The sequence below is a fragment of the Schistocerca americana genome, chromosome X (genome assembly GCF_021461395.2).
Source record: "Schistocerca americana isolate TAMUIC-IGC-003095 chromosome X, iqSchAmer2.1, whole genome shotgun sequence".
Lineage (NCBI taxonomy): Eukaryota > Metazoa > Arthropoda > Insecta > Orthoptera > Acrididae > Schistocerca > Schistocerca americana.
This window is the reverse complement of record NC_060130.1, coordinates 922,886,995-922,907,821: the sequence shown is the minus strand read 5'-3', so window position 1 is coordinate 922,907,821 and position 20,827 is coordinate 922,886,995. Positions and strand designations below refer to the sequence as shown.

Sequence of the window (20,827 nt, the reverse complement as noted above, 5' to 3'; positions counted from 1 at the left end):
ATCGTGTAACCGAAGTTCAACGAGTTCCTTTTAGTACTCATGTGGATGACCTCACACTTTTCGTTATTTAGGGTCAACTGCCACTTTTCGCACCATTTAGATATTTTTTCTAAATCGTTTTGCAGTTTGTTTTGATCTTCTGATGACTTTATTAGTCGATAAACGGCAGCGTCATCTGCAAACAACCGAAGACTGCTGCTCAGATTGTCTCCCAAATCGTTTATATAGATAAGGAACAGCAAAGGGCCTGTAACACTACCTTGGGGAACGCCTGAAATCACTTCTTTTCTACTCGATGACTTTCCGTCAATTACTACGAACTGTGACCTATCGTACAGGAAGTCGCAAATCCAGTTACATAACTGAGTCGATATTCCATAAGCACGCAATTTCACTACGAGCCGCTTGTGTGGCACAGTGTCAAAAGCCTTCCGGAAATCCAGGAATGCGGAATCGATCTGAAATCCCTTGTCAATAGCACTCAGCACTTCATGTGAATAAAGAGCTAGCTGTGTTTCACAGGGACGATGTTTTCTAAGCCGATGTTGACTGTGTGTCACTAGATTGTTTCCTTCGAGACAGGTCGTCCTGCGACCGTAAATACTTGTGACCACTCCTGTCAGCAGTCGTGTACAGTGGCTAAATTACTGCGAATTCTTTCTGCAGTATCGCAGAAGGGACATCGAGCTTCTCGCAACACTATTACACGACCTCGTTCAAACTCAGTTAGGCGTTGACAACGGTATCTATGTCGCCTAACACCAATTCACCACGTCCAGTCTCAACGGTAACCAACGCTGACGACCATTACAGCGTGTATTTAAAGCAAATTGCATCCTCATAGTGGCGCAACTAGCGCCAATCTTATGCAACTGGCGTAAAATTTGAATATGCATCATCTTTTAGATGTAGAAACACGACTACCAACTTTCGTTTATGTCGCACAACTCCTTCTTGCTGTTGCGATTTTATTCCCGTCAGTGTAGTTGGAAAAACCTAAACATCCTTGGCTATATGTGATGTGTTGGTAAATGTGCCAACACCTTGTAGATAGAGGCGGCCTAAATGCACGCTATCTAACGCAGACGGGCGTGAATTCTGGAACAGGATAAGTAGTGAATTCTAATAAGAAAAGTATGCAGCTCCTCGAATACTTAACTTTATTCTATCCTTGTGGTACATCGCTCTTGATAATACAAATAAGACTATCTTCAGATACGGTTAATGGCGCCTTGCTAGGTCGTAGCCATGGACTTAGCTGAAGGCTATTCTAACTGTCTCTCGGCAAATGAGAGAAGGCTTCGTCAGTGTAGTCGCTAGCAAAGTCGTCGTACAACTGGGGCGAGTGCTAGCCCGTATCTCGAGACCTGCCTTGTGGTGGCGCTCGGTCTGCGATCACACAGTGGCGACACGCGGGTCCGACATGTACTAAATGGACCGCGGCCGATTTAAGCTACCACCTAGCAAGTGTGGTGTCTGGCGGTGACACCACAATATGTTGACGTGATAATTATACAGGGTGTTTCCGTAAGAGAGTGAAAAAATGTAACAGGGCATAGAGAATGCTCCACTGAACACTATGACGTAGGGTACGTGGGGTCGGAGAAGCCAGCTTAAGGAGATGTGGAAGTAAACTTGTCTACCACTTTGTCTAGCATTACTGTTTTCCATCTACTTACATCTAACATGCGTATAAGTTTACTGGTACTGTGCTGTTTGCCGGCCGTTATGGCCGAGCGGTTCTAGGCGCTTCAGTCCGGGACCGCGCGACCGCTACGGTCGCAGGTTCGAATCCTGCCTTGGGCATGTCTGTGTGTGATGTCCTTAGGTTAGTTAGGTTTAAGTAGTTCTATGTCTAGGGGACTGATGACCTCAGATGTTAAGTCCCATAGTGCTCAGAGCCACTTGAACCATTTGAACTGTGCTGTTTATCTACATGTGCATTCTTTATGTCTTGCAAGGAAACAAGGAGGACGAGGCTGATTACCAGGAAATCATGATGCAGGTTTTGTTTGCTTTACTTGTCCATAAGCTGGCTCTGTTGTATAGTATTTACATTGTTCCATAACACAACGTGCTATGAATCAACGACAGACCCATTCATTACTCAGTGCTATTCCAGACGTACAGTACAACTTGATGGAGCAGTACCGGTAAAGTATTTCCTGGTTGCTGGATTGGAAAAGGAGATCCTATTCCACGTCATGCAAGGTCACCTGACCTGAATCCCCTTGATTATTTCCTATAGGGATATCTAAAGTCAATTGTATATGAGACCCCAGTGGATACGGAGATGGAATTAGTTGCAGAATTGGAGCTGCCTATGATATGGTTCGAAACACACCAGGGAAATTGGTCAGGGTGCTTCAGAATCTTGTCCCCCGATGCCATTCTTGCACTGTGGGTTGATGGCCGTCAGTTTCAGCACATTTTGTAAGATACAGTACGTTCATTGTGTCAATGATAGTATTCGCAGTAAACTAACGTAAATAAAAAAGTACACAGTAATGTGATTTTATTCCTATTACCTCCGCAAGGCCGGCCAGGGTGGCTGAGCGTTTCTAGGCGCTACAGTCTGGAACCGCGCGACCGCTACGGTCGCAGGTTCGAATCCTGTCTCGGGCATGGATGTGCCTGATGTCCTTAGGTTGGTTAGGTTTAAGTAGTTCTAAGTTCTAGGGGACTGATGACGTCAGAAGTTAAGTCCCATCGTGCTCAGAGCCATATGAACCTTTTTTTACCTCCGCAAGCTGGCCTCTCCGACACCAGGTTCCATACCTCAAATTGTTCAGTGGAACATCCTCTATGGCCTGTTACATTTTTGCGCGCCCTTTCGGTACCACCTTGTGCATGAGCAATCAATATTTGCGCTATCAGCATATGTCAAAGTTGTAATTCTGTGTTGGTAATCGATAGATATTTGTACTGGTGAACGACCGACGCTAGATGGTCACCACTCTTTCAAAGGTGCAGGTGTACCGACACTTACACTGAAGTGCTTGAGCCATGCTAAGTTTATTTTGACATTCCTCTCAGAGGTTTAACTGTTAAAGGGGCTTTTTTTGGATAAACGCTCACTGGACAAAATAAAAAATCTACTGATTATGGAGTAAGTTACAGAATTTGGAACTGCGAAATTTCATTTCAGCAATATGTTAGGCGAAGACTTCTATAAATATGTGCACAAAGATGCGTATTCAAGGTTTCTTTCAAAGATTGGTGCTAGTGACTAATACAATAAGTGTGTTACGTTTTTAAGAAACTGAGTCAGTAATATTTTTCTCAATCAGTTGTAAGTTGGATTTAGTAGGCGAAGATCATTATTATTGTAAGTTGCGCTTCAATCATTGGGATTTATCTTACTTGATATTGTTTTTACTCTCTGTTGATGGTTAACTATGTGTATCTATCGGAGCTACATAGTACGGTAACATTTTGTATGAAAAAGCAAAATGTCAGGTACGGTAATCTAAAATCAGATATTTGTATACGCCTTGCTCTGGGTTTTGAAATTTGTAAATGGCAGCTCTATTAAACGCCGAACGTTGCTAACGATTTTAGTACTGTTGTAACATATCTCCTGCATCCACTTCGGGGTATACATGTTGTGTAAATGAGTCCACGGCTGACTGCAGTGACACGTTGTGGCAGGTATAGCGACGTTGGGGTGGACCCGCCGTTGCGACAGCGTCGCAGCCGCTGTCGCTCAGGATGATGGTGCGGGCGCAATTACTGCTCCCAGCCGCAACCGCCAAGAGACAACTTTCCCGCGGGACCGTCGCCTAATGCCGCGTAGCCTAATAACCACCAGCTGCGCACATGCCGCATCGCTCCGTCTTTTGTCAGAGTTTCGCTCTCCTTGCTCACCAAAGGCTGTGTTGATCCGCGCAAAGCGAGTAACCAACCCAGTTAATCTCAAATATTTGCAGAGCTGTTTCAGATTTCGTCAGAGAGTTTCCGATAAGGTGGTCAGCATTTTTTTTATATGGTTGATCTTGTAACTTTTTAATTTAGGGAGATACGTAAGGAACCGAAACTTCATCGCTGTAAAATTATTTGGTTTTTAATTCCATTCGAATGACCTTAAGATAGACGCTCTAGGTTATATACACTGAGGTGGCAAAAGGAATGGGAGAGCAATACGCACATACACTGATGGATGCAGTACAGAGTATAAAAGGGCTGTGCAATGGCGGAATTGTCATTTGTAGTCAAGTGATTCATGCGAGAAGGTTTTATACGTGATTACGGCCGCACGATCGGAATTACAAGAGGCTGAACATGGAGAAGTAGTTGGAGGTGGACGCATGGGATATCCCATTTCGGAAATCGTTGTGGAAGTCAGTGTTCCGAGACACGCAAAGTCAAGAGTGTTCCGAGAACACGAAATTCCATGACACACAACAACACTGCCTGAAATAACCGCACAAATACACTACTGGTCATTAAAATTGTTACACCATGAAGATCACGTGCTACAGACGCGAAATTTAACCAACAGGAAGAAGATGCCGTGATATGCAAATGATTAGCTTTTCAGAGCATTCACACAAGGTTGGTGCCGGTGACGACACCTACAACGTGCTGACATGTGGAAAGTTTCCAACCGATTTCTCCTACACAAACAGCAGTTGACCGGCATTGCCTGGTGAAACATCATTGTGATGCCTCGTGTAAGGAGGAGAAATGCGTACCATCACGCTTCCGACTTTGATAAAGGTCGGATTGTAGCCTATCGCGATTGCGGTTTATCGTATCGCGACATTGCTGCGCGCGTTGGTCGAGATCCAATGACTGTTGGCAGAATACGGAATCGGTGGGTTCAGGAGGGTAATACGGAACGCCGTGCTGGATCCCAACGGCCTCGTATCACGAGCAGTCGAAATGACAGGCATCTTATCCGCATGGCTGTAACGGTTCGTGCAGCCACGTCTCGATCCCTGAGTCAACAGATGGGGGCGTGTGCAAGACAACAACCATCTGCACGAACAGTTCGATGACGTTTGCAGCAGCATGGACTATCAGCTCGGAGACCATGGCTGCGGTTACCCTTGACGCTGCATCACAGACAGGAGCGCCTGGGATGGTGTACTCAACGACGGACCTGGGTGTACGAATGGCAAAACGTAATTTTTTCGGATGAATCCAGGTTCCGTTTACAGCATCATGATGGTCGCATCCGTGTTTGGCGACATCGCGGTGAACGCACATTGGAAGCGTGTATTCGTCATCACCATACTGGCGTATCACTCGGCGTGATGGTATGGGGTGTCATTGGTTACACGTCTCGGTCACCTCTTGTTCGCATTGACGACACTTTCAACAGTGGACGTTACATTTCAGATGTGTTACAACCCGTGGCTCTACCCTTCAATCGATCCCTGCGAAACCCTACATTTCAGCAGGATAATGCACGACCGCATGTTGCAGGTCCTGCACTGGCCTTTCTGGATACATAAAATGTTCGACTGCTGCCCTGGCCAGCACATTCTCTAGATCTCTCACCAATTGAAAACGTCTGGTGGCCGAGCAACTGGTTCGTCACAATGCGCCAGTCACTACTCTTGATGAACTGTGGTATCGTGTTAAAGCTGCATGGGCAGCTGTACGTGTACACGCCATCCAAGCTCTGTTTGACTCAATGTCCACGCATATCAAGGCCGTTATTACGGCCAGAGGTGGTTATTCTGGGTAATGATTTCTCAGGATCTATGCACCCAAATTGCGTGAAAATGTAATCACACCAGTTGTAGTATAATATATTTGTCCAATGAATATCCGTTTATCATCTGCATTTCTTCTTGGTGTAGCAATTTTAATGGCCGGTAGTGTAAATGTGATACTTACGACGAACGTATACGTTAGGTCAGTGCGGTGAAATATGGCTTTAATGGGTTATGGCAACTGAGTGCCTTTGCTAACAGCACAACATCGCCTGCAGCGCCACTCCTGGTCTTGTGACCGTATCAGTTGGAACCTAGGCTAATGGAAAACCGTGGCCTCGTCAGATGAGTCCCGATTTCACTTGGTAAGAGTTGATGGTAGGGGTCGAGTGTGGCGCAGACCTAACGAAGCCATGGCCCAATTTGTGAATAAGGCGCTGTGCGAACTGGTGGTGGTTCCATAATAGTCTGGGCTGTATTAACATGGAATGGACTGGGTCTTCTGGTACAACTGAAGCGATCATTGGCTAGAAAGGGATATGTTGGGCTACTTGGAGGCCATTTGTAGCCTTTGATGTACTTCATGTTCCCTAACAACCATGGAATTTTTAGCGATGACAGTGTGCCATGTCCCCGGGGAACGGTTGTTCACGATTGGTTTGAAGAATATTCTGCACAATTCGAGCGAATGACCTGGCCACCCAGATCAGCCGATATGAATCTTATCGAACATTCATGGGACAGAATCAAGAGGTCAGTTCGTGTACAAAATCCTGCACAAACATCGCTTTCACAATTATGGACGGCTTTAGAGGCAGCATGGCTCAATATTTGTGCAGGGGACTTTCAACGACTTTTTGAGATCATGCGACCTCGAGCTGCTGCATTAAGCCTGACAAAAACAGATCCGACACGAGATTATGAGGTATCGCATGACCTTCGTCCTCTCAATGTAAAGCGTTTGATAGTACAGAGTCAAACTTTTAGTAGAAAGAGACGAGGAAATTGTTAAGTATGAAGACCAAGACAATCAACCTAGCGCCAATTTTAACCAAGTACTCAAAATATTTTTCACAACGTGGATTAAACTGTATCGGCACCTACGCCTTTTTTTCTAAAAAAATGGGTCTTTTGTACGCCACTCTGAGAGTCATGTAAGTAGGCCTACTATCTTCTTATCAACCTCTGCCAATGTCATTATAAAGAACATAAATGTAAAGCGACCCTCAGCCACACCATAGTGCTATACTAGATTTGTTTCTGTTGGTACATAGAACCTCCCTTCGAAATTGGAAACTCACTTTTGCATCCAGTTACAGGGCACAGAGGCACCTACAGCTTAACCTCGACTCAGTACCACGATGCAACTTGGTCATTTTCAGATATAAAAATCGTTACTAGAGGCGAAGGAAGCGATAAGCCACAACAAAAAAATACTTAGGGCCCGATGTAGAATAGTTTCTGTAATTTTATACCAATATGGGACTGACCTCTTCGGCTAGCAATCATACTGTAATAACGACGGACTCATTATACTCGACAACTTAAATTTGTATTTTCTGTAAACTGTCCTTTTAGCTTCTTCAGTTTATTGTTCCCGAAACTGCAATATATGTACACAAATGAGAATAATTTATCTACGTAGTTATATACGAACCAGAACCTCGATGGTGACTCGGAAAAATAAAAGATGCACCTCATGCCTTCCTGATGACTTCTCAAATCTGGTCTTGCGATAACGTAATGTTAAAGATGTTCACGGAACACAGGTTTTGAAATAATCTTCTGAGCTTAATGGAGGAAAATATATTGCTAAATTAAATTTGACTCGACTACTCTAATATTCATTCCCGACACCGAGACGCAGGGGGAACCACCTGTGCCTTATCATACGTACTATCGTCCAGGCAGTTCCCACCGTTCACGACAGATGTGTTGAGCACCATCATCACACGCGATTACTGTAACCTGAGAAATCTGTGGTGGCGGAGCACTGTGTAACCGAGCGACACAGAACGACATATGATGAAACACAGATAAATGCTCCAGCGTCTCGCTGTTGGGACTCGGTCTTAAAGGAATCGATTGAAATTAGACTGCCAGATAACTAGACAAAATGAGTATCCTTTAAGTAAAATGTGGAATCATCTTTTATTTGATGTTAAAATAAACTGTTTTGGACTCGGCGGGCAGAGGCACATACTCCGCAGCGATTCATGGTTTCCGCCAACTTTCAACCTGGGCGCCGTACATTCACTTTGCTTTATGGGGTATCGTGACGATTTCTTGCGCATGCGCCGTCGTTGTTCTCCGTGCCGTATAAAAGAGGCACCGTTGACGGTGATAACCAGTTCCGGAGAAATTTAGGAATCAGCGTTCTCAGCTGAAGATGGCAACCAGACGGGCCGTTGAACTATTATGTCAAGATGATTTTATGATATGACTCCAGATCCACAAGAATATTGTCAGTTCTCTTCTGTTGTGGTTTCGCGTACTCTGTCGACCAAATTATTCGATTTCATTATCTTGTCTGGCTTTGTAAGCAAGACGTCCACTAATCCAAAATTTCCGTGAAAAAATAAGACGTGTACCTGCATAGTCCTCTTCCTCGGATCGTTATCTGAGTTGCAAATTGGACCCAAACCCTGTAAAAAGAACGGGCATGTTATGGCGTCAGCAGTATATGGTAAACTGACTATAAGTGCGTAAAATCTATCTAGCCCGCTCGCCACTCCAGAGTTCGCAAATGTGTACGCTTTGGTATTGGAGTGCGTCTTAATCGGTGCATCTGTATGTCTAGTCCTCCAATTCAGGTTATGAACTCCTCGTTAAAATTTTATGTTCGAAAATTTGTCTTCATTTGTAAGAGCGTCAAAAATTATATGTTGGCACGTGTTTGCTAGTAGGGTCAATACTTCTTCGCTAAAAACTAGTTCTTCTGTAACCTGTCGTTTGTTCCCAAAGACGTGTATTTTTGTACTGTTAGCAATGTACCGTGATTATGATGCTTCTTTCGTATTCTATAATCTCTTTCTTTTCAGAGACATTACATTGTTTAAGCAATACTGCCGGAGCATGTTGATGTTCTCTGTTAATGTTACCGATTGCGCCGTCTTCAAGAAATTCGCTGGTTGGGTGAATCACATTTATTGTTACAGCAGGTCGACGATCGTCACCGGATACGCTGTCGTCCAGTTGAACGGCTGCTCAAAATATGCACCTCAAAACGAATGCAGGCTGGTGGTTGAGATTCACTGGGTTTCCCCCATGGAACCTCTAGTAGTAATCGAAGACATTATAACAGCTGTGTACCACGTGAAAATTAAAGCTGACCACCTGAACCCCTTCATGCTTTAGGTCTTCTCTGACAGCGATGGCATGTTCTAGCAGGAATGTTATTCGTTTCTAAAGGTCAGAATCGTGCTACAGTGGTTTTAGAAACTTAATACTGAACTCAAGTTAACGTCTTGGCCACCAGATACGCTTGATATGAACCCGATGGAACACGTCTGGGACGCTATCGTGTGCCAGCTCCGAAGCCACAAACCACCGGCTCTTAAATTACGAGTACTGCGTAACTTGTGTGTGTACATCTAGTGCCACGTATCTCCGACAACCTATCAAGGACCTGTTGAAATCCTGTCACGCAGAATCGCTGCTATAATGCGTTTCAAACTTGAATCGACACTTTATTAAGCTGGTGGTCATAACGTTTTGCCCCATCAGTGGAAGGTCTATTGTGTTGATGACTGCTTCCATCAATGAAAGCACTCATAGCTCAGCAGCATATGTGTCGTTCCTGAAAGCCTGTGTTTTCAGGTTAGGCTGTATTCTATTTAATTTCAATGTGATGATTATGTAGCCTTACTTGTGGTACAGTTTAATACTTTACAGCTCGATGGTTTGGACAAAAGAGTTAAGCCAAACTTGAATACTGTGAGACTTCTTGAAAGTTACACAAAATGGACAGACGGTTTCCAAGTGTTGAGATTCACTCTGAAACGGGCGTCCCGTTTAAAGACAGACTGACAGCTGAGGGACGCTGCTGGGTTCCGAGGACCTGAGATACTCCAGCGGGGGTTTAAAGGCTTCCTCATCGTGAACAAATAGGTCTGTTGTTACGCTCAACAATATCGGCGGCTCAAGAATTCCTGGCAGAAGAATACAATGGAACGACTGGAGGCATTCTCAGTGATTTTCTTCAAAAAATCCACCGAGCGAGATGGCGCAGTGGTTAGCACACTGGACTCGCATTCGGGAGGACGACGGTTCAAACCCGCGTCTGCCCATCCTGATTTATGTTTACCGTGATTTCTCTAAATCGCTCCAGGCCAATGTCGGGATGGTTCCTTTGACCGGGATGGTTCATTTGAAAGGGAACGGCCGACTTCCTTCCCCATCCTTCCGTAATCCGATGGGACCGATGCCCTCGCTGTTTGCTCCCTTCTCCCAAGTCAACCAACCAATTCAGAAAATCCGACATGCAAGGTCTTATGGAACTAGCCACTAACAGTGGCGAATGGTGCTATAGAAGACGGTGTGATCCATACTAGGTGCCTCCCAGGAACAATTCAAAGCAAGATTGGAAAGGTTGGCACCCTGTACCAAGACTGACAGGGGGAGGTAGGCCCACACAGCATCGATAGTTCATTCGGTGACATTGCAAATTGAGCCCACCAATGACAAGACTGTACGATGGGAAATGTAGTGGTGAGAAGAACAAAACTGCCGGAAAGGGATAGTCTGGGCATTGGCAAGTCATTCGAAATTCACATTGGGAAGTCATTCGGAGTTTACATCCGGAGATTAGGGTATCATTCTGTCTGTAGGACTCGGATTCGTATATGATTCGAAGACCGTTCCGGCAGTTTATTCTAAGTGATTCGAGAATCGCTCTGGAGATCGTTTCAGGAGACTTTCATGCATCCGGCGAATTGATTCGAGCGTTTCACATACAGCCTGCTAATTTTACTTCCTGAATTTGCGTTAACCTATTTAATAATCTGCTTTCAAGCTCTGAGTCTGATTCCTGTATTCATCCCAAAGTCTATTGTTACTTTGTGGCAGCCTCATTTTCCATTCTGTGTCAGATGGTATCTCTTGCAGTCAGATGCTTGAACGCTTAAGCATCGATTGTGTCAACCTAGTATGATCTCAACTTCCAAATGTAACATGGACAACACTTCTGCAGTCTATTGCTGCAGACAACAGATGCCGCATGGCGAGAGCAATAGAGCTGCGTCGACAACTGTTCAATCTGGAGGGTGCTTTGGCAAATAACGAGGAACAAGAAATGGATTAAGCTACTTTTATTGTTGCCGTGAAACCGTGGCACAGAAAGATAAAACTGCCAGCTGTTAACCAACTGCAGCGGAATACCATGAGAGACATGCCCGGAGATCGACATGTCACATCAAGATCATACTAGTTACACACGCCTGCAGATTTCAGCGATTCCGTCATATGGTGAGATAAAGTGGTTAATCCTCACTATATACCCAATCACCGAGTCGTGTCTGTGCCCAGTCAAACAGGCCATTTTGTATTGGTGGTTTGTGGAAAATTATAATAAATGTGAATTTTTCCATACTTTATGAATTTAAATTTACTTCATTTGCGTTTCAGTTTTCATTGTGTTACAGTTTGGTTACCAAAATGTGGCTATATGTATTTTTATTTTCATTGCATAACATTTTTGGCGCTCAGCGTGGGGATCGACCATTTGCATGTAATTTCCGTGGCAATCCCATTCCAATTGCAACCACATTTTTAACAATGCTTAGCTGAATTCCGCCGTATTCGTCCCATTTTACTTTTATTTCGTCTATATGGGTGTCATGCCCTTCCATTTGCTGCTCTAGTTGTAACTGGCGTCTAACTGGTGTCGTTACACATCTTCATCTGTGAGGTGTCTCTCTCTTTATCTCTGTCTTCATTTTCTTTTTTTCCCAACCATTTTTTTAAAACTTCTTTTTTAGATTGTGTAACTCCTCGCCACATAATAGTTTTGCTTTTCGTGTTATTTGGATAACCGGTTTATGTTATTCCTGTCTTCGAGTGTTGCTTTCCAGAATTACTGACGTTGCCCCTTGTTTCTGTACACCATCCTTTTGTACTGATTCGGTGTGTTCTCAGCTCCTATCAAAGCTGTTTTCAACGTCTTATCCACTGGAACTTATTCTTTATGACGGCCATTCTCCTGTGAAAAGCTATACATTTCACTCCGTGGAGGATTTTCATGTTGCGTTCTACTCTTCTCTTGTCTAATAATGTCGTGATCCTTAGTCTGGTTGGACGTTATTTGCACAGTTATTATTTTCTCCTTACCCTGCCGCTATTGTATTTGCCATTTACATCTATATTTAGATCTCTACTTCAGAAGCCAACATAGTGTGTATGTTGGAGTGTACCACTATCATTTGTCCCCTTACCTATTCCACTCGCTAATGGTGCTTTATATAATTTCACTGCATTGATGTTGACGGCATTAAAGTTCATGTCCCTGTCTGCTGGCTTTGTAAACTAGCATACGCAATATTATTGTCTATGTAACTTCTGGTTATTGCGCATGATGCATTCTCACGGTTCACTAGACCGCAGTTGGCATTTAACCGCAGTTGGACATGACAGATGCTCATATCTTAAAGCCGTTTCCTATCATACGTGACGGTGTACGCCTTGTTAAACAAATCATAAAGATTTTGATTCCGCTGTGCACGTTAAAATGTCTATTATTTGGTCACTTTTTATTTTACGTTTCTAACATCTTATTGAATTGTTCGAAGGATTGTACAGATGTTGTAAACTGTAGTTCGTACAATAGATTACATATTCTCGTAGTTCTTAAACCCAGATCTGCGCGTGCTGTAGAAACATTAATATCATCGTGCAACAGAATAAATGCTGCAGAATCAGCTGGTGCTTGTATGATTTTATCGCACGTTTAATCGTCGTTTAATTTTAAATCTGCAATGAAATTGTAATGAAGCCAAAGCAATTCTGATTCACACAATTTTGTCTTATCGATATTAATCCATCAGTGTCGGAATCTATGCGTCATTAATTGTGAGCGGAAAGCAAATTTAAACCCACCTGATCCATTTTAAACAACATGTGTTCTCATACAACTCCGTCGGCTTGTCTGTCGTATTAACCGTTGTTTCGGGGAGCACTGCGCAACCAGTCTACACTTGCCGCGGTTGGCACAAGACTTTATTCAGCCCGGGACCTTTGCACTGGCAGACTGACGCGTATCAACTTATCCATCAAACTAGACAAGCTCTATAATAAAAAATATACGTGCTTCAATACCTCGGTAGTTACGAAGTTAACAACGACGATTGGCGATATGGCAACAGCCTTGAGCCTCTATGTACGAGGGTTGGAACTTAAATAATGGCAACTATTTATTTACAGTTCGTACAAAACAAATACGTGTTTCAAAGTTTTACTGACCTTCAAAGTAGTCACCAGCATTGTGTATAACGGTTGGCAGCGAGGTGAAAGTCGTAGGATACTCTTAGCAGTGCCAGTTGTGTTGACAGTTTGAGCGGCGCGGTCTATTGCCAGACGAATTTGTAGCAGTTCTGAAGCGAATGCCGTGAAGTGTTCCCTTCAGTTTAGAAAGCGAGTTGAACTTACGAGGGCTTAAGTCAGGAGAGTGCAGCAGGTGGTATAGCACTTAGCAGCCCCATCAGTCAAACAAATCAGTAACAGCTTGCGCTGTACGTGCTTGAGCATTGTCCTGCAAATTGATGGTCAGGTCCTGCAGAAAGTGTCATCACTTCTGTCTCTAAGCTGGGGGTTCTACATCTACATCTACATTGATACTCCGCAAGCCACCCAACGGTGTGTGGCGGAGGGCACTTTACGTGCCACTGTCATTACCTCCCTTTCCTGTTCCAGTCGCGTATGGTTCGCGGGAAGAACGACTGTCTGAAAGCCTCCGTGCGCGCTCTAATCTCTCTAATTTTACATTCGTGATCTCCTCGGGAAGTATAAGTAGGGGGAAGCAATATATTCGATACCTCATCCAGAAACGCACCCTCTCGAAACCTGGCGAGCAAGCTACACCGCGATGCAGAGCGCCTCTCTTGCAGAGTCTGCCACTTGAGTTTATTAAACATCTCCGTAACGCTATCACGGTTACCAAATAACCCAGTGACGAAACGCGCCGCTCTTCTTTGGATCTTCTCTATCTCCTCCGTCAACCCGACCTGGTACGGATCCCACACTGATGAGCAATACTCAAGTATAGGTCGAACGAGTGTTTTGTAAGCCACCTCCTTTGTTGATGGACTACATTTTCTAAGCACTCTCCCAATGAATCTCAACCTGGTACCCGCCTTACCAACAATTAGTTTTATATGATCATTCCACTTCAAATCGTTCCGTACGCATACTCCCAGATATTTTACAGAAGTAACTGCTACCAGTGTTTGTTCCGCTATCATATAATCATACAATAAAGGATCCTTCTTTCTATGTATTCGCAATACATTACATTTGTCTATGTTAAGGGTCAGTTGCCACTCCCTGCACCAAGTGCCTATCCGCTGCAGATCTTCCTGTATTTCGCTACAATTTTCTAATGCAGCAACTTCTCTGTATACTACAGCATCATCCGCGAAAAGCCGCATGGAACTTCCGACACTATCTACTAAGTCATTTATATATATTGTGAAAAGCAATGGTCCCATAACACTCCCCTGTGGCACGCCAGAGGTTACTTTAACGTCTGTAGACGTCTCTCCATTGATAACAACATGCTGTGTTCTGTTTGCTAAAAACTCTTCAATCCAGCCACACAGCTGGTCTGATATTCCGTAGGCTCTTACTTTGTTTATCAGGCGACAGTGCGGAACTGTATCGAACGCCTTCCGGAAGTCAAGAAAAATAGCATCTACCTGGGAGCCTGTAACTAATATTTTCTAGGTCTCATGAACAAATAAGGCGAGTTGGGTCTCACACGATCGCTGTTTCCGGAATCCATGTTGATTCCTACATAGTAGATTCTGGGTTTCCAGAAATGACATGATACGCGAGCAAAAAACATGTTCTAAAATTCTACAAGAGATCGACGTAAGAGATATAGGTCTATAGTTTTGCGCATCTGCTCGACGACCCTTCTTGAAGACTGGGACTATCTGTGCTCTTTTCCAATCATTTGGAACCCTCCGTTCCTCTAGAGACTTGCGGTACACGGCTGTTAGAAGGGGGGCAAGTTCTTTCGCGTACTCTGTGTAGAATCGAATTGGTATCCCGTCAGGTCCAGTGGACTTTCCTCTATTGAGTGATTCCAGTTGCTTTTCTATTCCTTGGACACTTATTTCGATGTCAGCCATTTTTTCGTTTGTGCGAGGATTTAGAGAAGGAACTGCAGTGCGGTCTTCCTCTGTGAAACAGCTTTGGAAAAACGTGTTTAGTATTTCAGCTTTACGCGTGTCATCCTCTGTTTCAATGCCATCATCATCCCGTAGTGTCTGGATATGCTGTTTCGAGCCACTTACTGATTTAACGTAAGACCAGAACTTCCTAGGATTTTCTGTCAAGTCTGTACATAGAATTTTACTTTCGAATTCAATGAACGCTTCACGCATAGCCCTCCTTACGCTAACTTTGACATCGTTTAGCTTCAGTTTGTCTGAGAGGTTTTGGCTGCGTTTAAACTTGGAGTGGAGCTCTCTTTGCTTTCGCAGTAGTTTCCTAACTTTGTTGTTGTACCACGGTGGGTTTTTCCCGTCCCTCACAGTTTTACTCGGCACGTACCTGTCTAAAACGCATTTTACGATTGCCTTGAACTTTTTCCATAAACGCTCAACATTGTCAGTGTCGGAACAGAAATTTTCGTTTTGATCTGTTAGGTAGTCTGAAATCTGCCTTCTATTACTCTTGCTAAACAGATAAACCTTCCTCCCTTTTTTTATATTCCTATTAAATTCCATATTCAGGGATGCTGCAACGGCCTTATGATCACTGATTCCCTGTTCTGTACATACAGATTCGAAAAGTTCGGGTCTGTTTGTTATCAGTAGGTCCAAGATGTTATCTCCGCGAGTCGGTTCTCTGTTTAATTGCTCGAGGTAATTTTCGGATGTGCACTCAGTATAATGTCACTCGATGCTCTGTCCCTACCACCCGTCCTAAACATCTGAGTGTCCCAGTCTATATCTGGTAAATTGAAATCTCCACCTAAGACTATAACATGCTGAGAAAATTTATGTGAAATGTATTCCAAATTTTCTCTCAGTTGTTCTGCCACTAATGCTGCTGAGTCGGGAGGTCGGTAAAAGGAGCCAATTATTAACCTAGTTCGGTTGTTTAGTGTAACCTCCACCCATAATAATTCACAGGAACTATCCACTTCTACTTCACTACAGGATAAACTACTACTAACAGCGATGAACACTCCACCACCGGTTGCATGCAATCTATCCTTTCTAAACACCGTGTGTACCTTTGTAAAAATTTCGGCAGAATTTATCTCTGGCTTAAGCCAGCTTTCTGTACCTATAACGATTTCAGCTTCGGTGCTTTCTATCAGCGCTTGAAGTTCCGGTACTTTACCAACGCAGCTTCGACAGTTGACAATTACAATACCGATTGCTGCTTGGTCCCCGCATGTCCTGACTTTGCCCCGCACCCGTTGAGGCTGTTGCCCTTTCTGTACTTGCCCAAGGCCATCTAACCTAAAAAACCGCCCAGCCCACGCCACACAACCCCTGCTACCCGTGTAGCCGCTTGTTGCGTGTAGTGGACTCCTGACCTATCCAGCGGAACCCGAAACCCCACCACCCTATGGCGCAAGTCGAGGAATCTGCAGCCCACACGGTCGCAGAACCGTCTCAGCCTCTGATTCAGACCCTCCACTCGGCTCTGTACCAAAGGTCCGCAGTCAGTCCTGTCGACGATGCTGCAGATGGTGAGCTCTGCTTTCATCCCGCTAGCGAGACTGGCAGTCTTCACCAAATCAGATAGCCGCCGGAAGCCAGAGAGGATTTCCTCCGATCCATAGCGACACACATCATTGGTGCCGACATGAGCGACCACCTGCAGATGGGTGCACCCTGTACCCTTCATGGCATCCGGAAGGACCCTTTCCACATCTGGAATGACTCCCCCCGGTATGCACACGGAGTGCACATTGGTTGTGTTCCAAAACTGAACAGCGTAGAGACAGAAATGATGACACTTTCTGCAGGACCTGACCATCAGTTTGCAGGACAATGCTCAAGCACGTACAGTACAAGCTGTTACTGATTTGTTTGACTGCTGGTGCTGCTAAGTGTTATACCGCCTACTGAACTCCCCTGACTTAAGCCCTCGTAAATTCAACTCAATTTCTAAACTGAAGGGAACGCTTCACGGCACTCGCTTCAGAACTGCTACAAATTCGTCTGGCAATAGACCGCGACGCTCGAACTGTCAACACAACTGGTACTGGTAAGAGTTTCCTACGACTTTCACATCGCTGGCAACGGGTTGTACACAGGTCGGTAAACCTTTGAAACACGTATCTATTTTGTACGAGGTGTAAATAAATAGTTGCCATTACTAAAGTTCCAACCCTCTTAGTTGCTTCTGCACTAGTGATGTTGTAGATGAGTAGAAGTGTGACAGGGTAGAGGTCAGGAATGGTGCAGGCTTTGAGTTTATGATAATCACTGCACAGGCACTTGGAACTGTCCATCTTGGGGGTGAGGTGAAAAGCTGATGACCATGGGCATGTGGAAGGACACCCGTGGTTCCCATAAGGTAACTATATCTAACAAGACAATAACGGTTCTATTCACAGGGCTCCAAGTACCTAAATTAGTGTCGCTCCATAATCACATTCGATACGATATTAATATCCATAGCAATACCGAAAATTTTTCACATATCTCGATAATATTGGAATAAAAGTATCAACATCGACGGTAGTGAAAGTTACTGATTGCGTCTTTAACTGTTTTAAGCACCTCGTTAAAATAAAACGCCTTTTTCAGATTATATATCGGAATACTGAAACTATGATATGTTTCTATGTATGAATAACAGGTTAAAATTGAATACAAACATAATGCCATAAAGGACAAATATTCCAAACACAAATAAAAGTATGTGTTTCGACAGGGACGTGCCACTGTTACAAGGAAAACTGTTTTCTTATTGAAAAGTCTATTTGAATCATTATTTTCCGCAATGCCGCTTAAAATATTAAGTTTTCTCTTTGGTTGTCTCTGCCAAATCATGATATCTGACCTGATATTTTTTCTGAGTGCTTGAACTACTGAGATACTTAAGGCTTGGACAAGTTATCTAGAACACCGACTTCATGTGGTGTAGGATAACATTTGCGACCGGAAACGATTTTAATCCAGTAGAAGATTAATAAATGGTTCAAATGGCTCTGAGCACTATGGGACTTAACTTCTGATGTCATCAGTCCCCTAGAACTTAGAGCTACTTAAACCTAACTAACCTAAGGACATCACACACATCTATGCCCGAGGCAGGATTCGAAGCTGCAACCGTAGCGGTCCCAGTAGAAGATCATTGTACGTAAATTATGAGTGCTGGTCACTGGAGACTGACAAGATTTCACAAAGAAATTATTACAATTCCTTAAGAGAGTGCGGTGGAGGTTGATGACTCTTTTCTGCTTTCGCAATAATGACCACAATGGTCCCATGATACTCAAATCTGGCAAAGGTAAAGACAAGACAAGATGGGTTGTTTTTTTCTTCCTCGTCAGTCCTCTGTTGGATAAAGACGTTCCTTTTATTAATGATATGATTGAATACAGATACCTGTGTTATCGGTATCAATATTAAGTATTCGGTAGCTCATAGTATCATAAGAAATGACGGAGTATTTATATCGGAAATATCTAAAAGTCAGGGGGTAGATAATAATCTGTCATTACCAGTTTAACGAGAATTAAAATTTATACAGTATTTATGTAGCATATACCAAACACAAGAGCAACAGTAAAATCTAGATACCATGTCCTGTTTGGATCAACATATTCGAGTAGTCGAAAGTATATGCAATTTCTATGATAGTATGGACTTTCATCAGATGTTTATTAAGTTAGAGAAACTAAACGTTAAATCTATGTTTGTAGTGCGTTGTTAGAGCATTATGCATAACTCAAAGATTATGGTGAACAGCGAGTATTATGCTTAATTTTGAGACTATATCATGCAGACTGTTAATTTTCGAGGTCTCTGTCCGAAAGTGAAATATGGTGTTGATAATTTGTATTACGAGGTACTGGTTAGTTTCGGTTCGTTAGGATGTTAGTCACGTACACACCAATGCAACAGTTATGTAAATGTTAGTAAGACATCACTCTTTATTAGCACGAGTAACGAATTGTTTTACCAAGTGTAGTCGCCGATCGGTAGCGTATACGCTTTTGTCTTCGCAAAGATCCGCTTGGAAATTCGGGCCGATTGATATCCTCAGCTGATCCGTGAAGCAGCCAGGACTGTGGAATATTCATTGACCACGGTCTTCTCTTACTATCAGTGCCTATAAAAATAAGAAAGCAAGATAACTTAGTCACAAAAAACACGTTCCGGCAAAAAGCAAGTGCCTTTCTCCAGATGACTCGTTTGCAAAGAAAGTCTGGCAAGAAGAATTGCTTAAAAGATTCAGACTTTCATAGTTCGTTTTTTTTTCTCACTCTCTTCGTTCGCTAATTGACTGAAACATCCAAAATAACCTTTTTACAAGACATACATTCACAGAACAATAATTGTACAATGTTTCATTCGAAGTAAATAGAGAACGCTTGAACATTCACCTTCTTTTCAGTTGCCATAGCTGTGCTTCTACAACGTCACATGTAAACAACATTAAAGCGCTAACTAGTGCTACCATGCAGCAGCGCTGCCCAGCCTCTGCTGTAATACTTGTTATTCATCTTCTTTCACTTTCCTTGTTAAAACCTGTCGATAAATCGAATAATCTGGGCCACTATACCGAAATGGCTCGTAAAAGTCCACTTTCAAAATAATTTTATTTGTAACGGGAAGCAAACCGACCGTTTCCGTCGACACTGGACGTCGCATAAAAGACGTGATGAGGAATATTTGTTTGTGCTGACTCAAGTTACATACTGCAAAAACGAAATTACAAGTATATGCCGAAACACAAGAGAAAATGTGCCTCACGACTCTTAGGAGAGACACCACGTGTGTAAATGATAGTCAACAGCGTTTACAACCATAGATTGCAGCCTCGCGGGATTAGTCGAGCGGTCTCAGGCGCTGCAGTCATGGACTGTGCGGCTGGTCCCGGCGGAGGTTCGAGTCCTCCCTCGGGCATGGGTGTGTGTGTTTGTCCTTAGGATAATTTAGGTTAAGTAGTGTGTAAGCTTAGGGACTGATGACCTTAGCAGTTAAGTCCCATACGATTTCACACACATTTGACATTTGACATAGATTGCACAGGGAAATATTTCACAATGATTCTTTGTTTCCTCTCTCATTTTGCATTTCCTTTCTGCAGAGAACTAAATTATTCACTCTATCCATTATAAACACAACGACAAGCAGAAAATAGTCATTTTTACATGGATGAAATGATACTACTTGCAACAAATGAAAAGAACGTAAATGAAGTATTGTTAAAAGGTTTAGTGGTGACGTTAGTGCAAAGCAGGGCCGTGAGAAATGTGCGTAAGTAAGCGTGATTAGAGAGAATCTTAAAGTATAGCACATTCACTTCGATGAAGATACCAATATAAGAAATCTGGAACCTGAGAAGATTTACAAGTGACTTGGTATCCAAAAAAATAACGAAATTTAAAAACAAACAGCGAAGAAAAGAGTTGTCCAAAAATGTTGTAGGAAGGTAAAACTGGTGCTAATAATGGAACTCAACTCCAAGAACAAAACTGTGACTATAATAGAATCACTAGCAGTTCGTGTTACTGAATACAGCTTAGGCCTGGCAGACTGGTCCTAACACGATATTTTATCAACAGGACGGAGGACATGAAATCTGTGTACCACGTAAGGTGTTACGCACGCCCACGTAAGGTGCTATGCACGCCGTTGAGGATATTGACGGAGTATACGTGACACGTAAGAAATAAGAGCGGTGTTCGAGACATATAGAGGCAGCATGTTGTAATGCTATAGCTAGATGTCCCACGAGTGTATTCCAGCACG

At 43.4% G+C, this 20,827-nt stretch overlaps 1 protein-coding gene across 1 annotated transcript in view; it reads right to left on the bottom strand.

Moving 5' to 3' along the window:
• LOC124556400 overlaps positions 1-20,827 on the bottom strand; it is a 720,172-nt gene that overhangs the window by 78,404 nt on the left and 620,941 nt on the right. The window contains exon 7 of the mRNA XM_047130362.1: positions 19,032-19,181. Coding sequence (XP_046986318.1) covers positions 19,032-19,181 — 150 coding nt within the window. The remainder of the gene's footprint in view (positions 1-19,031; positions 19,182-20,827) is intronic.